General features: G+C 33.2%; 1 protein-coding gene across 9 annotated transcripts in view; it reads left to right on the top strand.

The window, feature by feature from the left end:
* The window catches only part of VPS13B (vacuolar protein sorting 13 homolog B), a 787,290-nt gene that overhangs the window by 49,983 nt on the left and 717,720 nt on the right, over window positions 1-19,587 (top strand). For all 9 annotated transcript variants that reach the window (XM_069600522.1, XM_069600521.1, XM_069600524.1 and 6 more), the window contains exons 5-7: window positions 8,356-8,523; window positions 11,669-11,850; window positions 15,137-15,311. In XM_069600522.1, coding sequence (XP_069456623.1) covers window positions 8,356-8,523; window positions 11,669-11,850; window positions 15,137-15,311 — 525 coding nt within the window. The remainder of the gene's footprint in view (window positions 1-8,355; window positions 8,524-11,668; window positions 11,851-15,136; window positions 15,312-19,587) is intronic.

Here is a 19,587-nt window from a genome sequence, read left to right as displayed (position 1 = left end):
AAATTAAATTAAGCTATAGCTTATTCTTATTTGTTAAATGAGCAACCCCTATGCCCCTCCAAATTTCTGACTACATATCCCTGTAAAGCTTCTGAAGCCAACTCATTGTATAGAACTCTCTCCATCAGTATCCTGGCAAAGAATCAGCTTTAGGTTTAACTGTTGAGTCTCATGACATTTTTTTTCTTTTAGGAAAGAACTTGTTTAAGAAAAATTTAAAGCTTTTGTCAGTTGTTGATTTCACTGATAAAAATCTTCTGTGGGCTAACTTACATGTACTTGAAACAGGTCCCATACTTTTAATGATTCTTAAGAGTCTGTGTTGGAATTTACACTGATACTTAGGATGAGAACTGATCTATTTTTAGAAGTATAAAACATAAAAACAGACGTAGCATAAAATGTCCTATTTTTAGTGTCAGAAAACAGAGCTGTTTTCTACTGAACTACTTGGGGTAGCTTTTGGGTTAATGTGCTTTTCTGCCTTACCTAATAGGAGGACTCAGCCCTTTTTCATGCTGACATAAATCACAGTTAAAGGAGTTGCTGTAGGAAGTAACTGAACTTGTTGGGCAGTTACTGGGAGGCAGAGCAACTAAACTTAATATTGCCAAAGGAAAGAAAAGGGATAATTTGAGAATCCGGTTGGATAATGGTAAATCATTTTATTTAAAGATTAACTCATGGTTATTTGTGGACTCATTTCTGTAATATTATCCTGCCTGGAAATTATATTAAAGTTCTTTCATGGTAGAAATGAATTCCTGTTCTCAAAATTTCTTGGGCAAAGTTATTCTTCCAGCATCTGTGGTTATAATTTTGGAATTCAAACATTTATATAGATTCAGAGTTGCTTTTTTGAGAAAAGTTTCGGTGTTGCCAATAATTGTTTTGTATCGTGAAGGCTGGGCACCTCTCCAGTAGGAAAGGAACAGCAAGTCGATATCTCATTTTCTTTGCAATTTCTGATCTTGTTATCTGGAATAGTCTTTTTCAGATTATGCATCCTGACCAGTATTGTGAAAGCAGTTTAGTGGGTCATGGAAAGCATTTAAAAAATATATAGCATAGACGAGAAAACCTCAGTGTGTGTGGCATGTATTAAAGGTTAATCATATTTCAAGAGACTTACACATATGTGTGCTTATTCTGGGTTATGATGTAATATTTCTTGCTGGGAGAGAGGTCAAAAGAGTTTGAATCTGCCTGATTTGAACCATTCGCATTTACTTTCAGTTAATATATAGGCCAGAAACTTGAATAACTGCTAATAATAACAAGTTGAGTTGTGGGCCTAAGATACTCAGTAAGATATATTGACAGTTCCTATTTAGAGGGAAAGTTTAAGGATGTTTCATTTCTTTCTTTCTTCATTCAGGCTTTCCTCAGTAGTCTCTGCACTTTATCTAGTTTAGAAATGGGATCACTTCTAATTCTGTAGTCCTATGCTTTCTAAAGTGTACAGCCTTTGGCTTTGTTGAAGGTCATTGTAAGAAGCCAGCCTTTCATGCACTGCCTCTACGTTTTCTCTAAAACGGCTTTAAGGGTATTGTCCTTTAATTTATTCAGAGCTTCTTAATTAACTGATGTGTTTTTTCTGATTAAATATTTTTTCTGCTTATTTGGTCAAGAAGCTCAGATAAATTTTGTGTTCCAGTGCATAGTTCCTTTTTATTTTGTCATATAATTGTCTCTTCTTTTCTCCTTACCTTTTTACTCAGAATATATATCTATATGTATGTATACATGTACAGGGTTTGATAGAAATATTTAGGGTATAGAGAAATTAAAAATCATACCCACTGGGTCTGAAGTGACCTAGATGTTTTTGATATTCATCATCTGTCATGGAGGTTAGCAGATATTTTCTGTGAAGACCCAGTTATTAAATATTTTAAGCTTTGCAAGCCACATATTTTCTGTTACAGCTATTCTACTTTTCTGTTGTACTGGTGAAATCAGTCATAAACTATAAATAAACTAATGTTTGTGACTGTGTTCCAATAAAACTTTATAAAAACATGGCACGGCCTCATTTGGTCAGCCCCTGATCTAATACAATGTCTGATTGTTAATAGCCATTTATGTATTTATTGCATTGCACAAAAACTCAACTGCACAAAATCAGAGTTTTCAGACTCTGATAATCAGGGTCATAGTGTCCTTGAAATGTAGAAGGAGAAGCTACTTCAGACGTTTCTGGTTTAGCTAGCTATCTTTTTTGGGATGTGGACCTTTGAAAATCTTCTGAAATAGTTATAGACCCATGTATGCACATTTAAAATTTGCATGTCACTTTAGGATATTCACATACTCACTGAAGTCTACTTATAAGCCCTAGCTAAGCCTCTGGTCTAGCTTTTGTTTTATGGATGAGAAAATGGCAACTTGGATATTTTGATGTAGATGACAAATACCTTATTCTAATTTGTAATACCTGTGGTATACGGCTTCCCAGGTGGCTCAGTGGTAAAGAATCTGCCTGCTAATTCAGGAGAAGTGGGTTTGATCCCCGGATCAGGAAGATTCTTTAGAGGAGGAAATGGCAACTCATTCTAGTATTCTTGCCTGGAAGATCCCATGGACAGAGGAGCCTAGCGGGTTGCAGTCCATGGGGTCGCAGAGTCGGACATGATTTAGTGACTGAGCACGCACACACCTGTGGTATACGTGAGGTATACCTTGTTAAATTAGTAGGTATTTAGTCAAGGTTTTGTCTTCTGCAGAAAATACTGAATATGAAATGGAAGCTGTGTTGTGTGTCTGTGTTTGCTTGCTTAATGCTTGTCACCTTAGGCTGGTTAGGGCTTGGTTTTCTGAAAAATTATCTCTTGTAGGGAGTTTAATAATAGCTGGAGAATATATCAAATAATTTAAGAATATTTATAATGTATCAACTGTTCAAGAGCTTGAACACCAAACGGCAATGTATTACTCTAGAAGATAGCACAATCATTTCTTAACTGCTTGCAGAAGCTCAGCAGTTTAAACTCTCATCACTGTGCCTTTCTGGAACATTTAAGAATAGAATACCTTGTTGTAAATGAAAAAGAAATGCATAGCTTATTTTACATTTTCTATTTCTATGCTTATATTATTGTAACATTTTTTAATTAACATTTTCAGGGAAAACTTAAAAGAAGTGACTAATTGTGTAAGTTAAGTTAATGTTAACCGGAGGACACATTAACATAAATTTCAGGGCATTAGCACGACAGAAATGTTATGTTTTCTTTATGTACCAGTTAAAGTCAGTGTATCAGAAGCCCAGACTCCCTTATCCAGAGGCTCTGCTGTGCCCTACCTAGGTTTTGAATTGTACTGTTTTCAGCTTTTTCAAGAGGACGCTCTGGAGGAGACCTCTCCACTTTTTGCTACCCCCAGGTTGAAAGTGATGTATATTCTTCTCAAATTTCATTGAGGAAAATTATTTTTATTGATGTTATGTATGTCTTAAAGTCATATCTCAGTAACAGTTCTGTATTCTGAAAGGGGGAGCACAAATATTGATGGGTAGCTAGCCATTTCTGCCATACAGGTGTTCTTTCTCTTTAATATATTGAAAAGGACATTATGATTTTTGTCAATAACCTTTATGATATCTAACATTTATGTTTTGTTCATAACAGAAAAAAGTGATAACTGGAGAGTTTTTACTTCATTCTGACTACACTGAATTTCAAAATATTGTTTAGTGGAGGCAGGCTGTTCAATTCCCTAAATCTGTATGCTGTATGCTGAAGCAACTAGTTGAAGGCTGTCTTTGCCCTCAGAATTAATGGCTCTGTATAGGAGATATTGTAGACGACTAACTACAAAACCAGAGTAAAGAAGTAAGGAAACGCAGTTAATGCTTTTGGGATATTAAAAGGAGGGAGCGATTTTGTCCAGGTGTGTGTGTCCTCTGACACACAAAGGTAAAATGGAGAGGTAAGAAAGACTGACAGTGAAAGGATGGGAAATGGCATAGTAGACCAGTACTATCCAAAAATAAAATCAGCCAAAATAAAACTTAATGCAGAAACAGTGATGGCCAGATGCTGAGTTATATTAAAACGTACGGTTCTCCAGACAATATATGATGACTTTTCATGTCCTTAACAACCTACCTTTGAAATGTGGTAGATCAAGCAGACCCCCTTGCCTGCCCCCCCCACCGCAAAAAAAAAAAAAAAAAAATCCCCAAACTGGATCTTTAAATACCAAAATTGACAGGATTATTTTATAGAAACATAAAACTCTGTTCCCAGCAGATAAGACAGTGTACGTTTTTTTAGATATACACGTTTGGTATCTATAGACACTGAAAAAGACTTGGTTAAAAAGGTCCTGAAAAATTTCAGAGATTCGTTATCATAAAGACCATCCTCTCTGGCAACAATACAATTAAATTAGAATAACTACTGATATGTTTGAATTGATTGCTACAGTTTTATTATTTGTTTTTTCTTTGTAAGCTCTGATTTTCATTTTTCTATTTCCCCTCTCATGCTAGTTGTTTACTTTTCAGTGTCCTGAAATAACTGCTCCATACTTTCTTTCTAGGTTTTGTGGCTATTTCAGTGAGAAAGAATGGAATATGCTTACTTGTATGTTACTTAGAACTGGAACCTGTTAACATTTTGATGTACAACCTTTTGAAGTCATTTTTTCTGTGTGTGTGTGCATGCATATACACATACATTTATACATTTTCTTTTGTAATTTGCATTTTTTAATGTTAGGAACATGTTTCAAGGACATTAATTTTTTCACATTAAACAAAAAAATTTAACTGCACTGGGTCTTAGTTGTGACATGCAGGATCTAGTTCCCAGACCAGGGACTGAACCCTGTCTCCTGCATTGGGAACACAGAGTGCCAGCCACTGGATCACCTGGGAAGTTCCCTTTTTCTCATTGTTATTTTAATCATTAGCATGTATTTTACCGTGTTCCACAGTTTGTTTAATCAATCCCTTTTTGTTAGTTTTTTGGGTTATTTTATATTTTCAGTTTTGTAAAATTCTCTGACAAACATACTGGCATGTAAATCTTTGCACATACCTCTGTTTAGTCTATAGCATCAAAATTTGTGAATAATTTTAAGGTTTTGACATGTATGACCAAATTATTCCCTGTGAAAAATGTAACAGTTTTTTCTTCCAAGCACATTTTTGGTCCAATGCTGTTTTTTACTGTTGTATTTCTTTGAATCTTTTATAGATGGAAAATGCTATTTATTTTTTATTACTAAGTAGAATTATCAATTTTTTTACCATGTTATTCTCCTGTCGTTTTGTGATGTAGAAAAGCTAACTTTTGCATTTTGTTAGCTGATTGATATTCAGTATTTTTCAGTTATATCTTTTGGATTTTCTGTATAAAAAACAGTCGTCTTCGTGTAATGATAATTTTGTGTTCTTCTTGTCAGTACTTAACACTGATTTCTCTTTTGTACCCTAATTTAGTTGTTTATAACTTCTGTGACTATCTTAAATAATAATACTGATAAGTATCTTCAACTCATTGCTAGTTTCCTTAGCTCCTACAGTAGCTGCCCTAAGTTATCTTTTAGTTACCAAAGCTGATAGATTAAAAAAAATTATTGAACTTCTCTACTGTATTACCAATAGGAATTCTTAATTCTTAACCTTCTAAAAAAAGTTTTATTTTGAAATAATTTCAGCCTTCCAAAAAAGGCAAGAACATTATAGAGAACTTACTTTTCCTTTAATTATTTGAGCATAAGTTGCTTATATGATGGCTTCCCTGGTGGCTCAGAGGTTAAAGCGTCTGCCTGGAATGCGGGAGACCCAGGTTCGATCCTTAGGTCGGGAAGATCCCCTGGAGAAGGAAATGGCAACCCACTCCAGTACTCTTGCCTGGAGAATCCCATGGAGGGAGGAGCCTGGTAGGCTACAATCCATGGGGTTGCAAAGAGTTGGACACGACTGAGCGACTTTACTTTGCCTATATGATGCTTCAGTAACCCCAGCTAAATTTTACACCAAAAACTTGATCAGGAAGTTTTTAGGTACTGTAACTAAGTCATCAACCATGGAATTTCTGTTTCTGAGCAAGTTGGTTTCCTAGTGACCATGTTAGGGCAAATACTGTCTGTCTGTAAAGTGGGTTTGTAAAGCAAGCTTTTTTGTTTATAGTCACTAAATTGTGTCTGACTCTATTGCGACCCCATGGACTGTAGCCCACCAGGCTCCTCTGTTCATGGAATTTTCCAGGCAAGAATACTGGAGTGGGTAGTAGCCATTCCCTTCTTCAGAGGATCTTCCTGACCCAGAGATTGAACCTGGGTCTCCACCATTGCAGGCGGGTTTTATACCGTCTAAGAATCAGGGAAGCCCTCTTTTTAAATACTTGGTTATTTTACTGTGGTGAATTGGCCTATTCATCTCAGCTTGTATAATGGGAAACTGAGAGAGGGTATTGAAATGTAGGTGAAAAATCCATCAGTTTTTCTATCAGTTTCAATACATTTATAGTATTATGTTTCTGTTATTATTTTGCATTATGTTTTCTGAGAGTCACTGGCCCCCCCTTCCTCCCCCCACAATAAAAAGTCATGAACTCTTAAGTGGTTTTTAAGAGTTCTTTATTCATGACAGGTTTTCAGAAATAGGAAAATCAGTATTAGTCATGCTTCTTGACTTCTCAGAAGCTGTTTATTTTTAACATCTGTGTTGAATAGTGATAGCATGAGGGAAATATACTTTTTAAGGGTGAGCATTTTGATACTTAAAATTTATTTTTGAAGCTTAATTTATGTATCATTTTAGCATCTATCTTCCCTGGTACAATAATATCTGAAACCTTAATCTTACTGATATTTTTTGTGTTAATTTTATAGCATATGATAATTGGCACTTTAAAAGCTGCTAATATGAGAAAAACTTGAATTTAGTCATTGTACATTTCTTTTCTGTTTGTATCCATTGGGAGTGAGTGAAGGAATTGGTTTTTGCAAGCATGTTATGGTTGAATAACTTTAAATAAGTTTTCTTGGAGCAGGCTTCAGTGTAGGTGTTAACAATGTCAGCTGCTGACAGAAGTTGATTCTGTTTTGTCCAGTAAACTTGTGGTTTAAAGAATATAAGCAGATAGTTATTTAATTATATAGCTAAATTTTAAATTAGTTTTTATATAGATTTTATAGTGGAAAATACATTTGAATAGTTTTTAATCTTTTTCTCCTGTCTTTTTTTAATGCTATTTATGAAGGCAGTGGCACCCCACTCCAGTACTCTTGCCTGCAAAATCCCATGGACAGAGGAGTCTGGTAGGCTCCAGTCCATGGGGTCGCTAAGAGTCGGACACGACTGAGCAACTTCACTTTCACTTTTCACTTTCAAGCATTGGAGAAGGAAATGGCAACCCACTCCAGTGTTCTTGCCTGGAGAATCCCAGGGACAGGGGAGCCTGGTGAGCTGCCATCTAAGGGGTCACACAGAGTCGGACACGAGTGAAGCATGCTTAGTTTTATTTATATTTTCTATTAAATTCAGTAATATATCTGTATATGCTTATTGTGTGAAAAACTTTTGATATTATGAATTCCTGTTACGCTTTTATCTGTTCTCTTTCTTCCCCTACTTTTCTCTTTTGTCTTCATCTTTGTGTTCTTTCCCTCTCTTTTAGTACTTTCTGTATTTTCTTCCTCAGTCATATTCTCCCTTTCCCGTTTCACTATTATACAATATAAGATTCATGAGAAGGCTGGATGGCATCACTGACTCGATCGACGTGAGTCTGAGTGAACTCCGGGAGGTGGTGATGGACAGAGAGACCTGATGTGCTGTGATTCATGGGGTCGCAAAGAGTCGGACACGACTGAGCGACTGAACTGAGTCAAATTCATTGTGATGGTCATGTTTCTTTTATCTTCCTTTCTCGAGCCCTAATTTTTGAGTATTTTAATAGCTATTCAAAAGTAGGAAGAGAAGATGGTAGCTGAAAAAATAACCTTAAAGAAGCTTTTCTTCTATATTGTATAATCAGTATACAGTAACATTGTTTCATTTGAGAAAATGTTTATAAAATGGGCAGAAATCAAAGTACTTGTAGATTACATGGCCTTTGAATGAAATCTAGTATTATGTTGTTAAAAAGGTGTGGCTTCTATGATTTCTCTAGTACATGAAACTTCATGATACAGAACTTCTTTGCAGGGGTGTTTGTTGAGAAGGATCTGGTACTTATTAACTCTTTGGCACGCCTATTTCCCTATCTGAATGTTGGTTTCATCTTTGCAAAAGATGCAGAATGATACTTATTGTTCATGTACATTAAGTTCAGTAACATTTTAAGGATAATTATTGATTTAACATCTAATTGGAATCTTTTTTCCCTTATTTTATAGGCTATGTACAGAGTCTGATCAGACGAGTTGTAAATAATGTAAATATTGTTATAAATAATCTGATACTAAAATATGTTGAAGATGATATTGTCCTTTCAGTCAACATCACATCCGCAGAATGCTATACAGTAGGTGAATTGTGGGATCGTGCATTCATGGATATTTCTGGTGAGTAAACGTCAAGATTATTAAAGCTTTTTCTTCTGTTGAAACATTTATCTTGGATTCTAAACCTTTTTTGGGCCACCAGGCTCTTTGCTAAGTCTACTGAGAGCTTTATATCTTCATCCTGAAAAAAATGCATATATATTAAATTTAGCATACAATTATAGGAGATTATTAGACCTTCAGATTTAAGAAATCTGACTTGTTTTCTAATAGTCCTAATTTTCTTATCTCATGCTTGTTTCAAATGTTAATGTCATATTTTACAGTAGTGTGGATTGAAGGAATAAAAATTAAATAATAGTTAAAATTTTGAATGTTTTTGAAAGAGGAAAGGGAATGTGTTGTTTTTACATAGTTCAGTAATGGCAAAACTGTGTATCTGATGTATGTTTTAGATTTGTATACTGCAGAGCGTTTTTGGATAATCACAAAGCCTCCTTTATTATGTGCTGCATTTTCCTTCTGCTTATATTAAAAGAACTATTTAATAATAATATATCTTTAATAACTACCAAATATACTTATATATTTTCAACATGGAAGGTAGGCATGCTGTGAAACCTTGAAAATACAGCTGTGAAAAAAGTGCTGCTGTTTTGCTAGAAGACATAATAGTTAAATAAGTCACAACACTTTTAGATACACGTTCTGATAGTGTAGGGAGTGGATATTTTTGGAAAATATAGTAAGGAGACTATTGTGAAAGCCTTTTATCTGTGATTTGCCATTGTACATAATTGCTAAAGGTGCTGGCACTAAAGTTAGACTACCTGAGTTGGAATCTTGACTCTCCCAACTTCATAGAGATGTATGATCTTGTGTGAGTTACTTTGTGGTTTCTTATTTTCCTCAAATACATACCATAGCATAAAAGTATTTGGTACATAGTAAGTGCTCAGAAGCTGCTGTTCTTATTTAAATTCATTTTCTCAGATTCTCATTACAATTCCGTAAAGTGATATCCTTTCTCATTTGTTAGTTGTATATTCATTTATTTAAGTCCTAGTTACAAGACAGCAAAGTGAAATTGAGTCTCAAGGTTTCCTAACTTGCCTTGTTAAGGCATACCAATAGGAAGTAGAAGAACTGAAATACAGTTGTTTTATGTGTTCTTTAAGGTTTGGCCTTCACATTTTAAAAATGAAAAATAATCCTGATATTGCAGCTTTGTTGTAAGGCATAAATAAGGGCATATGCAAAAACCCAAGCTTGTTTCTGAGATAGTGTCAATGCCTCTAAAGGGGGAAGCAGTATCTACTTCAGAAGTTAAAGGATTGAAACAAAATAGTTAAGAAAGAATGAAGTCTTCATATATGGTAAAACATGAATGAATCTTGAAAACATTATACATGCATGTAAGCATTTCTTTAGGACATACATAGTACTTAGGAGTGGGTTTGTTAGGAGGATATGCAAATGTTCACATTTTGAAACTAATGCAGAGTCTTTTTCTACAGTGCTTATTAGGTGAGCATAATTATTACCCTCATTTTATAGGTTGGATTGTAGCACATTATCTAAAAATACCAGAAGTAGAATTCATTTTGTATGTTTTTAAGATCGTTCTTATTAGTGTTTAGGAAAGTATTTTTCAAAACTTAATCCTTTTCACTTTCACAGAAATGTTTTCTAGAATATCCTTGAAATATGATTACTTTAGCATAAAGTGATTTTTATAGTGTTATGGAGAAGAACATGTGCTCTGGAGTAAGGTTTTCAGAGTTTGAATTATAGCTCTGCGCTTTATAAACTGTCTGACAAGACAAATTATTTACCTTTATTGTGCCTTCATTCCACAGCTTTTAAACAGAGCCATATAAATATTATAAGAGAGAATGATTGCAAAAGATTTAGTGTAGTGTCTAATAGCAAATACTCCGTGAATTATGATTATTATAAAGAGAGGGAAGAAAGCATCTAGAGGGTTTCTTTCATTTCTTCTTATGATAATTTCTTTCCTATTTTGATAATTTCTTTAATTTGTGTACATGTATATAATAGTAACTAAATCATTTATATACTGTATAACATGAAATAATGTGGTAAGTTTGTAATTTTTTCAGGTAAAAAATTAAAAATTTATTTCCTTAATAAAACTTTACTATTTTCATACATGTACATATTCTTCATACATCTTAAAAACCTAAATCCAAAAGAAAACAAAATTAAATGCTGAATTAATTAGAGGTTGCCAGGATGTTCTCAGAAATAGAATGGACTAAAATATAGTTTATTGTTTTGAAGATTGCCATGGCCATAGTGTATGGATAGTTGCCAACTTAAAATCACTGACTAGGTAGATTTGGGCCTGATATTTACCGAGGAATTATTGTTAGTTAGGAATAAATTTTCTACAGGTTTTGTTCTCTAGTTTGATACTTTACCAGCAATTGTTTCCATTTTTATTCCTTTGAAAACAAACTTTATAACTGGTAATTTGGTAATTTCTTCATTAGTCATTATTTAAAAACATGTTGGCCACTAGAATTTTCTGTGATGATGGGAATGTTTTACTTTTTACTGTCCAGTACCCTAGCCACTAACTGTATGTGGCTTTTGAGTACATGCAATGTGGCTAATGCAATCAAGGACCTGAAATTTTATTTCCATATAATTTTAATTAATTCATAGGTAAATTTAAATAACACTGTATTGATGGTGGCTACCATATTGAAGAGTACAAGCTTTGAGAACAGCAGTAAGTTTTTCAGTGGAGAAATAAATGTTAAATAAGCGACTGTTACTCAAATGTCTTTATAATGTAGTTTTTCAAGAATTTTATTGTTGTTTAATATTCCATTGCAGATGGTGAAATGTAGAAAAATTTTTATAAACTTTGTCTTAAATTTGTAGTTGAGAGTCAAGCAAATTGGGGACAAGCTGCTTCATTTCTTTGGCTTCTATTTGATTCTTCATACATTAAATGGGGATTATTGTGCCTATTTCATAATATTGTTGGAAGCTTTCAGTGATACGTTAAATGTGAAGTTCTGTTCATAGGTGCTGACAGTCCTATATTAAATGCTTTATTAATCTTATTTCTGCTATTATTTTTATTACTGTTGTACTAATAAAGAATTGCCTTTTTTTTTCCTTCTAAGTTTACTTTTTACTTAAAATGTTTTTCTCTTCTTTTTTCTTTTAGCAACTGATCTGGTGTTGAGAAAGGTTATTAATTTTTCTGACTGTACAGTTTGTCTTGATAAACGAAATGCCAGTGGTAAAATAGAATTCTACCAGGATCCTTTATTGTACAAGTGTTCCTTCAGAACTCGTCTGCATTTTACATATGATAACCTAAATTCTAAGATGCCATCTGTTATAAAAGTAGGTGTTTCTTTTTCTAGTAATCAAGTTGCATGTTTCTACTTTGTTTATTGATTGTTATACATACTAATCATTGTTAAAAAGCAATGAGGAAATTAACCTCAAATATGTAATGTAAAAAAGTTTTGTTTATAACTTTTATGTTATTTGTTATGTATTATAACTTTTTTTATTTAGTGTTCTAACAGAGATATTTTGGGGACAACTTTTTTACCCTGTGACTTAGATTCCATTTTAGTTTTTCCAGCTGATTGTTAGTGTTTTTCTCTTCAATTAGATAGAGAAGATCATATCAAAAAGTGTATTTATACCCATGGTGGACTGAATATTAATCTTTATTTCATTCTTATAAATTTTTCATTTGATAATAATAGTTTCTGACCCTTGTTTTCCTTAGATAACTTTATGACTTAATTTGCATATCTATTAGTTTATTGGTTTAGGGAATTTTAGCTGTCTATGGTTTCAAAATGTGATTAAAATCTTAAGAATATGTGAATGTTTCAGTAATATCTTTTGATCCACGTGAAAATTTGTTCTCCAGGTATTGGCAAATATTTTTAGTGTATATAGTTATTCTGTAAGTGTAAATTTTGTGTTGTTTTATTGCATAAAAATGTTCTATATCTCTTATCTATTTATCTGTCTTTGAAAAAGAATTCACATAGTGACTTGTGATCTTGTTAACTAAGTTTTCACATGGAATAAATTTTTATTATTGAATTATAAGCTTTTGTATTGTAATGAAAAAGCCAGTCCTAAGTCTGAACACTGGTATTGACCACTGTGCTTGTTTGGGTGTGGTTATTTAAATTATTTATTATTTTTACATTGTGCTTTTAAAACATGACATGTCATTTTATGTAGCTTTGTATTTATACATGAATTCCACCTACTTTTCTTTGGTAGTGCTCACTCTTGAGTATATTTTTTTCCTTACACTTTGTACAGGACATATTGTTTTCTTTCAATTCTGTTACTCTTTCCTTCTGTTTTTGAATTAGCTTCTTAGACAAATATAAGCATGGAATAGTGTTGATTGAATACTAATTGTATCCCTATCCCAGGAAAATGGACTTAAACATTCCTTCTTTGACCTTGACTCTACCAGTGAAGTTGGGGAATGTTAAGAGTAAATTCAAGATATATTTTGAAAGCAAGTAATGGATATGGGGACACCTTACCATATAAAAAATTTTTTATTGATCTTTAATACAGATTTAATTGCACATTTTAGGATGTGGGTAAATTAGAGGAGAGTGGTACCATTTATGCTTAACTGAAATTAAATTTTCAGTTTTTTATTAATAGTACTGTGATATAAGATTTGGTGTTTTGAGTTAGAGGCATCATTGTTTCAGCACTTAGTCCTAGGAAATAAGTATTGAATGGACATGGTTAAACTCATTGATCATATCAAAGACAGGGAATTTCCAAAAATGTTTGAGATGCTCATTATTTGTCTAAGGTTCTCATATATGTTTCATTAGGTGACTTTTGAATTTATTTGTATTTGGGTAGACTGTTTGTAATTTTCTACCTTTTGTGAGTAATAAATGTCTTGGAGATTATATCATCTATGAGATACAGAGCATACAGATGTGTTATTGAATATTTCCTGTTAGTGAAAATTTACTTTTTCTTAACAGTTTTTCAGAGGAATGAAAGTCTACACATAAATCTTTGACTACATCTCTGATTGATTCCTTAGGAATGATTTCTGTAATTGCAAATATCTTATTAATGGGTTTAAACTTTCAAGGCCTGTCATATGAACTACAAAATTGCTTCCAGAAATGTTTAACCAGTGTATATGCTCATGAACATTAAGGGAGATGCCTGTATTATACTCTACTATCCTTAAATATGATCATACTTATAAAAGCCAACTTGTTTAGCAAAAATAATGCAATTTAGTATTAATTTGATTATTAGCAAAATTAGATATTTGAAAATATGTTCAGTGGCCATAATTTTTTTTGAAAAATTCATTCAGGGTCTTTGTCAATTTTCCTATTGTTGGTTAGCTTTATTGATTTTAAAGATATTTATATGTATAATATATAAAATATCTTATATATTTTAAAGGTATGTATGTTTATAAGATTTTAAGTGCATACATATGTGCATACAGGATTGAGGTTGGTTTTGCTAAGACAGCTGTCACTGGTGCTGTTGGTGCCATATGGTATTTAAAAGAATGTGGCAGATAAATGTCAGATTTCAGAAGAGCTTCGCAGGCCTGCATTGCACACCTGCACAACCCTTCCTCAATTTTCTTAACCTCTTCATAGACTATTTGGTGTATGGTTTTTGTCAGTTTTTAAAACTTGTACTCATATTTGAGTATGGTATTTTATACCACCCTGTATAACTTGCTTCCCTTCAAGTACAGTTTTTTTGTGCCTTTATCCCTAAAGATATGCTGATTGCCATTACTTTTTCAAGTTTCATAGACACTCAAATACCAGTTAGTTAAAATAAACCTTCCAAAAGACTTTATGGCTTAATTGGTTTTATTCCATGTTTATGTAGCAACAAGAAATTATTATATTGAGCTTTTCTTTATATTTTATTGATGTATTGTTCTATAAGGAGAACTTTGATTGTTGACTTTATGTCCTACTGATAATAATTAGTCTTACTTCTTATAATTGATTCATGTTGTAAATTTTATACCATGTTTAATTCTTTTATTTAAAGTTTGTTTGAGAAATTTTCCTGGTCATGTTTTCACTTTGTTTTCTATATCTGAAAATTATTTTACCATATGCATACTTTCATAGTTATAGTGTTAGAAGTTTGCTCACTTAACGTATGTTTTTAGGATATGTTTGCATTCTTTTTGGTTAATAAAGCTGGAAAGGGTGGATTAATGACTTAAAAAATGACATTATGAAACTTTATTCTTATTTGTGACAGAGATCTTTATGGTTTTTGTTGGAGTACTGTTATACTCTTAGTATTATAGGATGGGTAATTTTGTTAAAAGATTTTTGGAAAAGTAATCTTGAAATCCATTGTGACTGTATCTTCTCATGTTTCTATTTGCACTTAGTTAGGATTAACATTGCTTCTGTCTAAAGATAGTGATCATTATAGGAAAATTTGTTTAAATTTCTAAGATTTTAGAACTGTCATTTTGCCTTAAATATTAGAAACATTGAGACATTACACATTTTCCTATGGTACTCCATTTTAAGGCTTAACATTTCTGTACTTATGTTTAAATGGTATTCTCTTTGAATATACTTTTGTTGATGCTTTTGTTTTCTCCAAAATACAGATTCATACCTTAGTAGAGAGTTTGAAACTTTCTATCACTGATCAACAGTTGCCTATGTTTATCCGTATAATGCAACTTGGGATTGCTCTTTACTATGGAGAAATAGGAAATTTTAAAGATGGAGAAACAGAAGATTCTACTTGTCACAATAAAGATATGTTGGGAAATGTTACAGGTAAATACAACAAAGTTTTTATAACTGTTGTTCTTACAAGTGTTTTCACCATTGTGAAACTTGAAAAGCTACAACATTAGATTATGGTTTATATTATTCCAATATGATGGGATGATTTGCTTAACACTGATCTTTTTCTTTTCTACATTTTGCTTATTATTCTCACTTTCTTTTTTCTACATGCTAAAAATAACTTGACTATTTCTAGTAGGTATAAGTGTTCAGAATATACATTATATAAAAGGATAGTCCAACCTTAACATTTCCTAGTAAGTTATAGTACAGTTGACCCTTGAACACATGGGTTTGAACTGTGCAAGATCCAATTACACACAAATTTTTTCAGTAAAACTGCATGATCCATGGTTGGTTGAATCCTCAGATACAGAACTGTAAATATGATGGTGAGTTGTCTATAAAGTTATACCTGGATTTTCATCTTGTACTCCTAACTACCTTGTTGTTCAGGAGCAGCTATATTGATAACTTTTCTATAAAGTCTCACTGAGTTATTTTAACTAAGTTATTCATACTTAATTATATGTAATTATAATTAACTATGTGTGCTGTGCTTAGATGCTCAGTTGTGTCCAACTCTTTGTGACTCCATGGACTGCAGCCCTCTATACTCCTCTGTCCATGGGGATTCTCCAGGCAACAATACTGGAGTGGGTTGCCATGCCCTCCCAGTGTTCTTCCTAACTCAGGGATTGAACCCAGGTCTCCTGCAGTGCAGGTGGATTCTTTACTGAGCGACCAGGATAGTCTATAATAAACTATAATTATACCTAATTAACTGTATGTTTTGGAGGATACCTAGTTAATTAATTGGAGCATTACTTCATTGAAAGATACTTAGTGGGTTAATTTCACTTATTCAGTTCATTATACTTTTACTAAAGCCTATTTGTGTGTAAGACATTATTGCTGGGAATGTAGGAGAATGCAGAGATAAAGAAATGTGGGAAAGTACAGAGACAGATTTAAAATCTTAATGTACCTTGGAGTGGACAGACATGTGAACAGTTAGTTAAGCACTTAAACAGTTAAGTGGATGGCAGATGTTTGACTTACTAATATTAGAGGTATTAACGATTGGAAGTAGAAAAATGGTGAAAGGAGTGGTAGGCTTTGACTTGTGTTGGTCTGAGTCTCAGGAAAAATTTGGAAAAGGTGATGATTGACTTCTATAGTTAGAGGCTTTAGCTAAAGGGCATTTAAAACTTGGGAACAAATAACCCCATTAAAAAGTGGGCAAAAGGCCTTTATAGCGCTGTTTCCAGAAAGAATATCGAGGTGGCCAACAAGCATGTGAAAATATGCTCAGTATCATTAGTCATGAAGGGTAATACAAGTCAAAACCACAATGAGATAGTGCTTTATAGCTACTAACCAGTGTAGTTAAAATTAAAAACGACTCATAATAAGTGTTGGCAGGATGTGGGAAGATTGGAACCTTTAAGCACAGATGGTGGGAATGGTACACAATCTGGTTTGTCAAAAAGTTGTACATAGAGTTACTATATTATCCATCAGTTCTGTTCCTAGGGTTATATGACAGAACTGATAGAACAAAAACTAGTTGAACAAAACCTAGCATATAGAAGCTGGTCAGTTCATTTTCTCCACCATGCTGTTATGGTAAATTTCAAGTATTAATATATGGAAAATTGAAAGTATTATACAATCAACAGGCACTATGTGGTTGAGTAGATGTGTAGGATCTACTCATCATCTGGATTCTACAGTGAATATTTATCACATTTGCTTATCATGTATCTGTTCATCTAACACCACTTTCCCTCCATCAATTCAACCAGTTTTTGCTGCATTTCATGGTTAAGTTATGGACATCAATGTACTTCACCACTAGATTTCAGCAGTATATCCCTATCTAGAGTTTATGTTTATTGACAGTTCTTTTTCTTTTTTTTTTAAAGGTTAAACTCATAAGGTGAAATGCATAAATGTTAATTTAAGTATGCTATTTAAGAAGTTTTGAGAAATGTGTATGCCTGTGTGATACGGGACACTCATCAAAATATGTCATTAATATCTCAAAAAGTTATCTCATGCCACTATTCAGTCACTTCCCTTGCTCCAACTGCCTGCCCACCCTCCCTTCCACTCAAGAAAACCCTGTTACGAATCTCTAAAAAGAAAGAAGCCATGCATTAGTTTTTGCTGATTCTGGAATTTCATGTAAATAGAAAACATACAGTATAAATTCTTCTGTGAAAGGATTCTTTCCTTAAGCATAATATATATATTTTTTTACTTTTTATTTTAAAAAACTTTTTAAGACTTAATTTTTTGAGCAATTTTAGATTTGCAACAAAATTGAAGGGTAGGTACAGAGATTTCCCATATACCCCTGCTCTCATACATGCATAACCTCCCCCATTATCAGCATCCCTCTACTTATCACAGCTGATGAACCTACATCATTATCACCCAGAGTCAGTAGTTTAGTTAAAGTTCACTCTTGCTGATGTATATTCTGTGGGTTTGGACAAATGTATCCAATCATTATGGTATCATAGTATTTTCACTGCTCTAAAAGCATAGTATTTAGGGGTTCATCTGTATTGTTATATATATCAGTGTTTGTTTCCTTTTTATTGCTAAGTACATTGAATGACTGTGCCATATGAATGTAACATAGTTTATTTAGACATTACCCTGTTGATGAATGCTTGAGTTATTTCCAGTTTTGGTTATCATAAGTGAAGATGACCTGGACATTCTTCTGAAAGTCTCTTGAAGACATGTAGCTATTCTTTTTCTTGGTTTAATACCTAACAGAAGAATTGTTACATACTTTAAAAAAAAAAAATTACCAGGCTTTTCCCCCAAAGTAATTGTGCCATTTTACATTCCCATCCCTGGTGGCTCAGAGGGTAAAGCGTCTGCCTGCAATGCAGGAGACCTGGATTCGATCCCTGAGTCAGGAAGATCCCCGGAGAAGGAAATGGCAACCCACCCCAGTACTCTTGCCTGGAAAATATCATGGACAGAGGAGCCTGGTAGGCTACAGTCCATGGGGTCGCAAAGAGTCAGACACAACTGAGCGACTTCACTTCACATTCCCGTCAACAGTGTATGCCAGTTGCTCCACATCCTTGGCAACATTTGTTGTTGTCAGTTCTTTTTCACTTTTTGCCATTCTGATGTATATGTTGTGGTTGCTCATTGTGGTTTTAATTTGCACTTCCCTGATCAATTATTTTGAACTTTTTTGGTGTGATTTTTTTTTTTTTTAGTTTTTTATTTTTTAAATTTTAAAATCTTTAATTCTTACATGCGTTCCCAAACATGAACCCCCCTCCCACCTCCCTCCCCATAACATCTCTCTGGGTGTGATTTTTGACAATTACTATATCTGACTTTGTGCCATTTGTTAAATATTTGCCTATTTTTAAAACTTTTTTGTTTCCTTACTGATTGGTGACTTTTCCCTTAATCTTTTTTATTGAAGTATAGTTGATTTACAGTGTTAACGTTAGTTTCTGCTGTCCAGCGAAGTGAGTTGGCTATGAATAAAGGTGGTTCTTTATATATTTTGAATTCAAGAATGACAATACGTGTCAAATACCCCTAGGGAATATTTTTTTGCTGGTCTCTGACTTGCCTAATTCATTTTCTAATAGGTGTTTCTTGAGCAGTTTTAAATTTTGATTGAATGCAATTTTCAAAATTTTATGACTATTCCTTTATGTGTTCTAAGAAGATTAGGTTTGCTCTTTTTTTTTTTTTTTGTAAAGAAAAAGGTTGCTTGCTTCCAAACACATCTGAATTGTTTTTTTCTTCCAGCTGTCTAAAGCAGAAATTCTTAACCTTCTATTGTGCATGTTGCAGATTCTTTTGACACACTGGTAAAGCCAATGAACCTTTCCTTGGAAAGTTCTAAGCACCTTGATTTTAATGTCTTCGTGTCCTTTCCTTCGTGTTATTTGTGCTTGGAGTACATTAAGGTTTTTGTATCTGTGAGTTTATAGTTTTCAGATATACTTAGAAAAATTGGGGGTATTATTTCAAATATCTGTTTCAATTCCCCTTACTCCTCCTTTGGGGACTTGAATAACACATATATTGTGCTGCTTGAAGTTCTGCGGAGCTCTCTGATGTTCTCTTCATAATGTTTTTCTTTTTCCTTTCATTTTTTTGGTTTCACTTTTGATAATTTATATTTCTGTTCAAGATGACTAGTCTTCTGTAGCTAATCTGCTGTTAATTCCATCTACTTTATGTTTCATCTCAGATACTATATTTTTCA

The sequence above is a fragment of the Ovis canadensis genome, chromosome 9, assembly GCF_042477335.2.
Source record: "Ovis canadensis isolate MfBH-ARS-UI-01 breed Bighorn chromosome 9, ARS-UI_OviCan_v2, whole genome shotgun sequence".
NCBI lineage: Eukaryota > Metazoa > Chordata > Mammalia > Artiodactyla > Bovidae > Ovis > Ovis canadensis.
The sequence above is the reverse complement of the archived record's forward strand: the minus strand, read 5'-3'. Positions and strand labels throughout refer to the sequence as shown.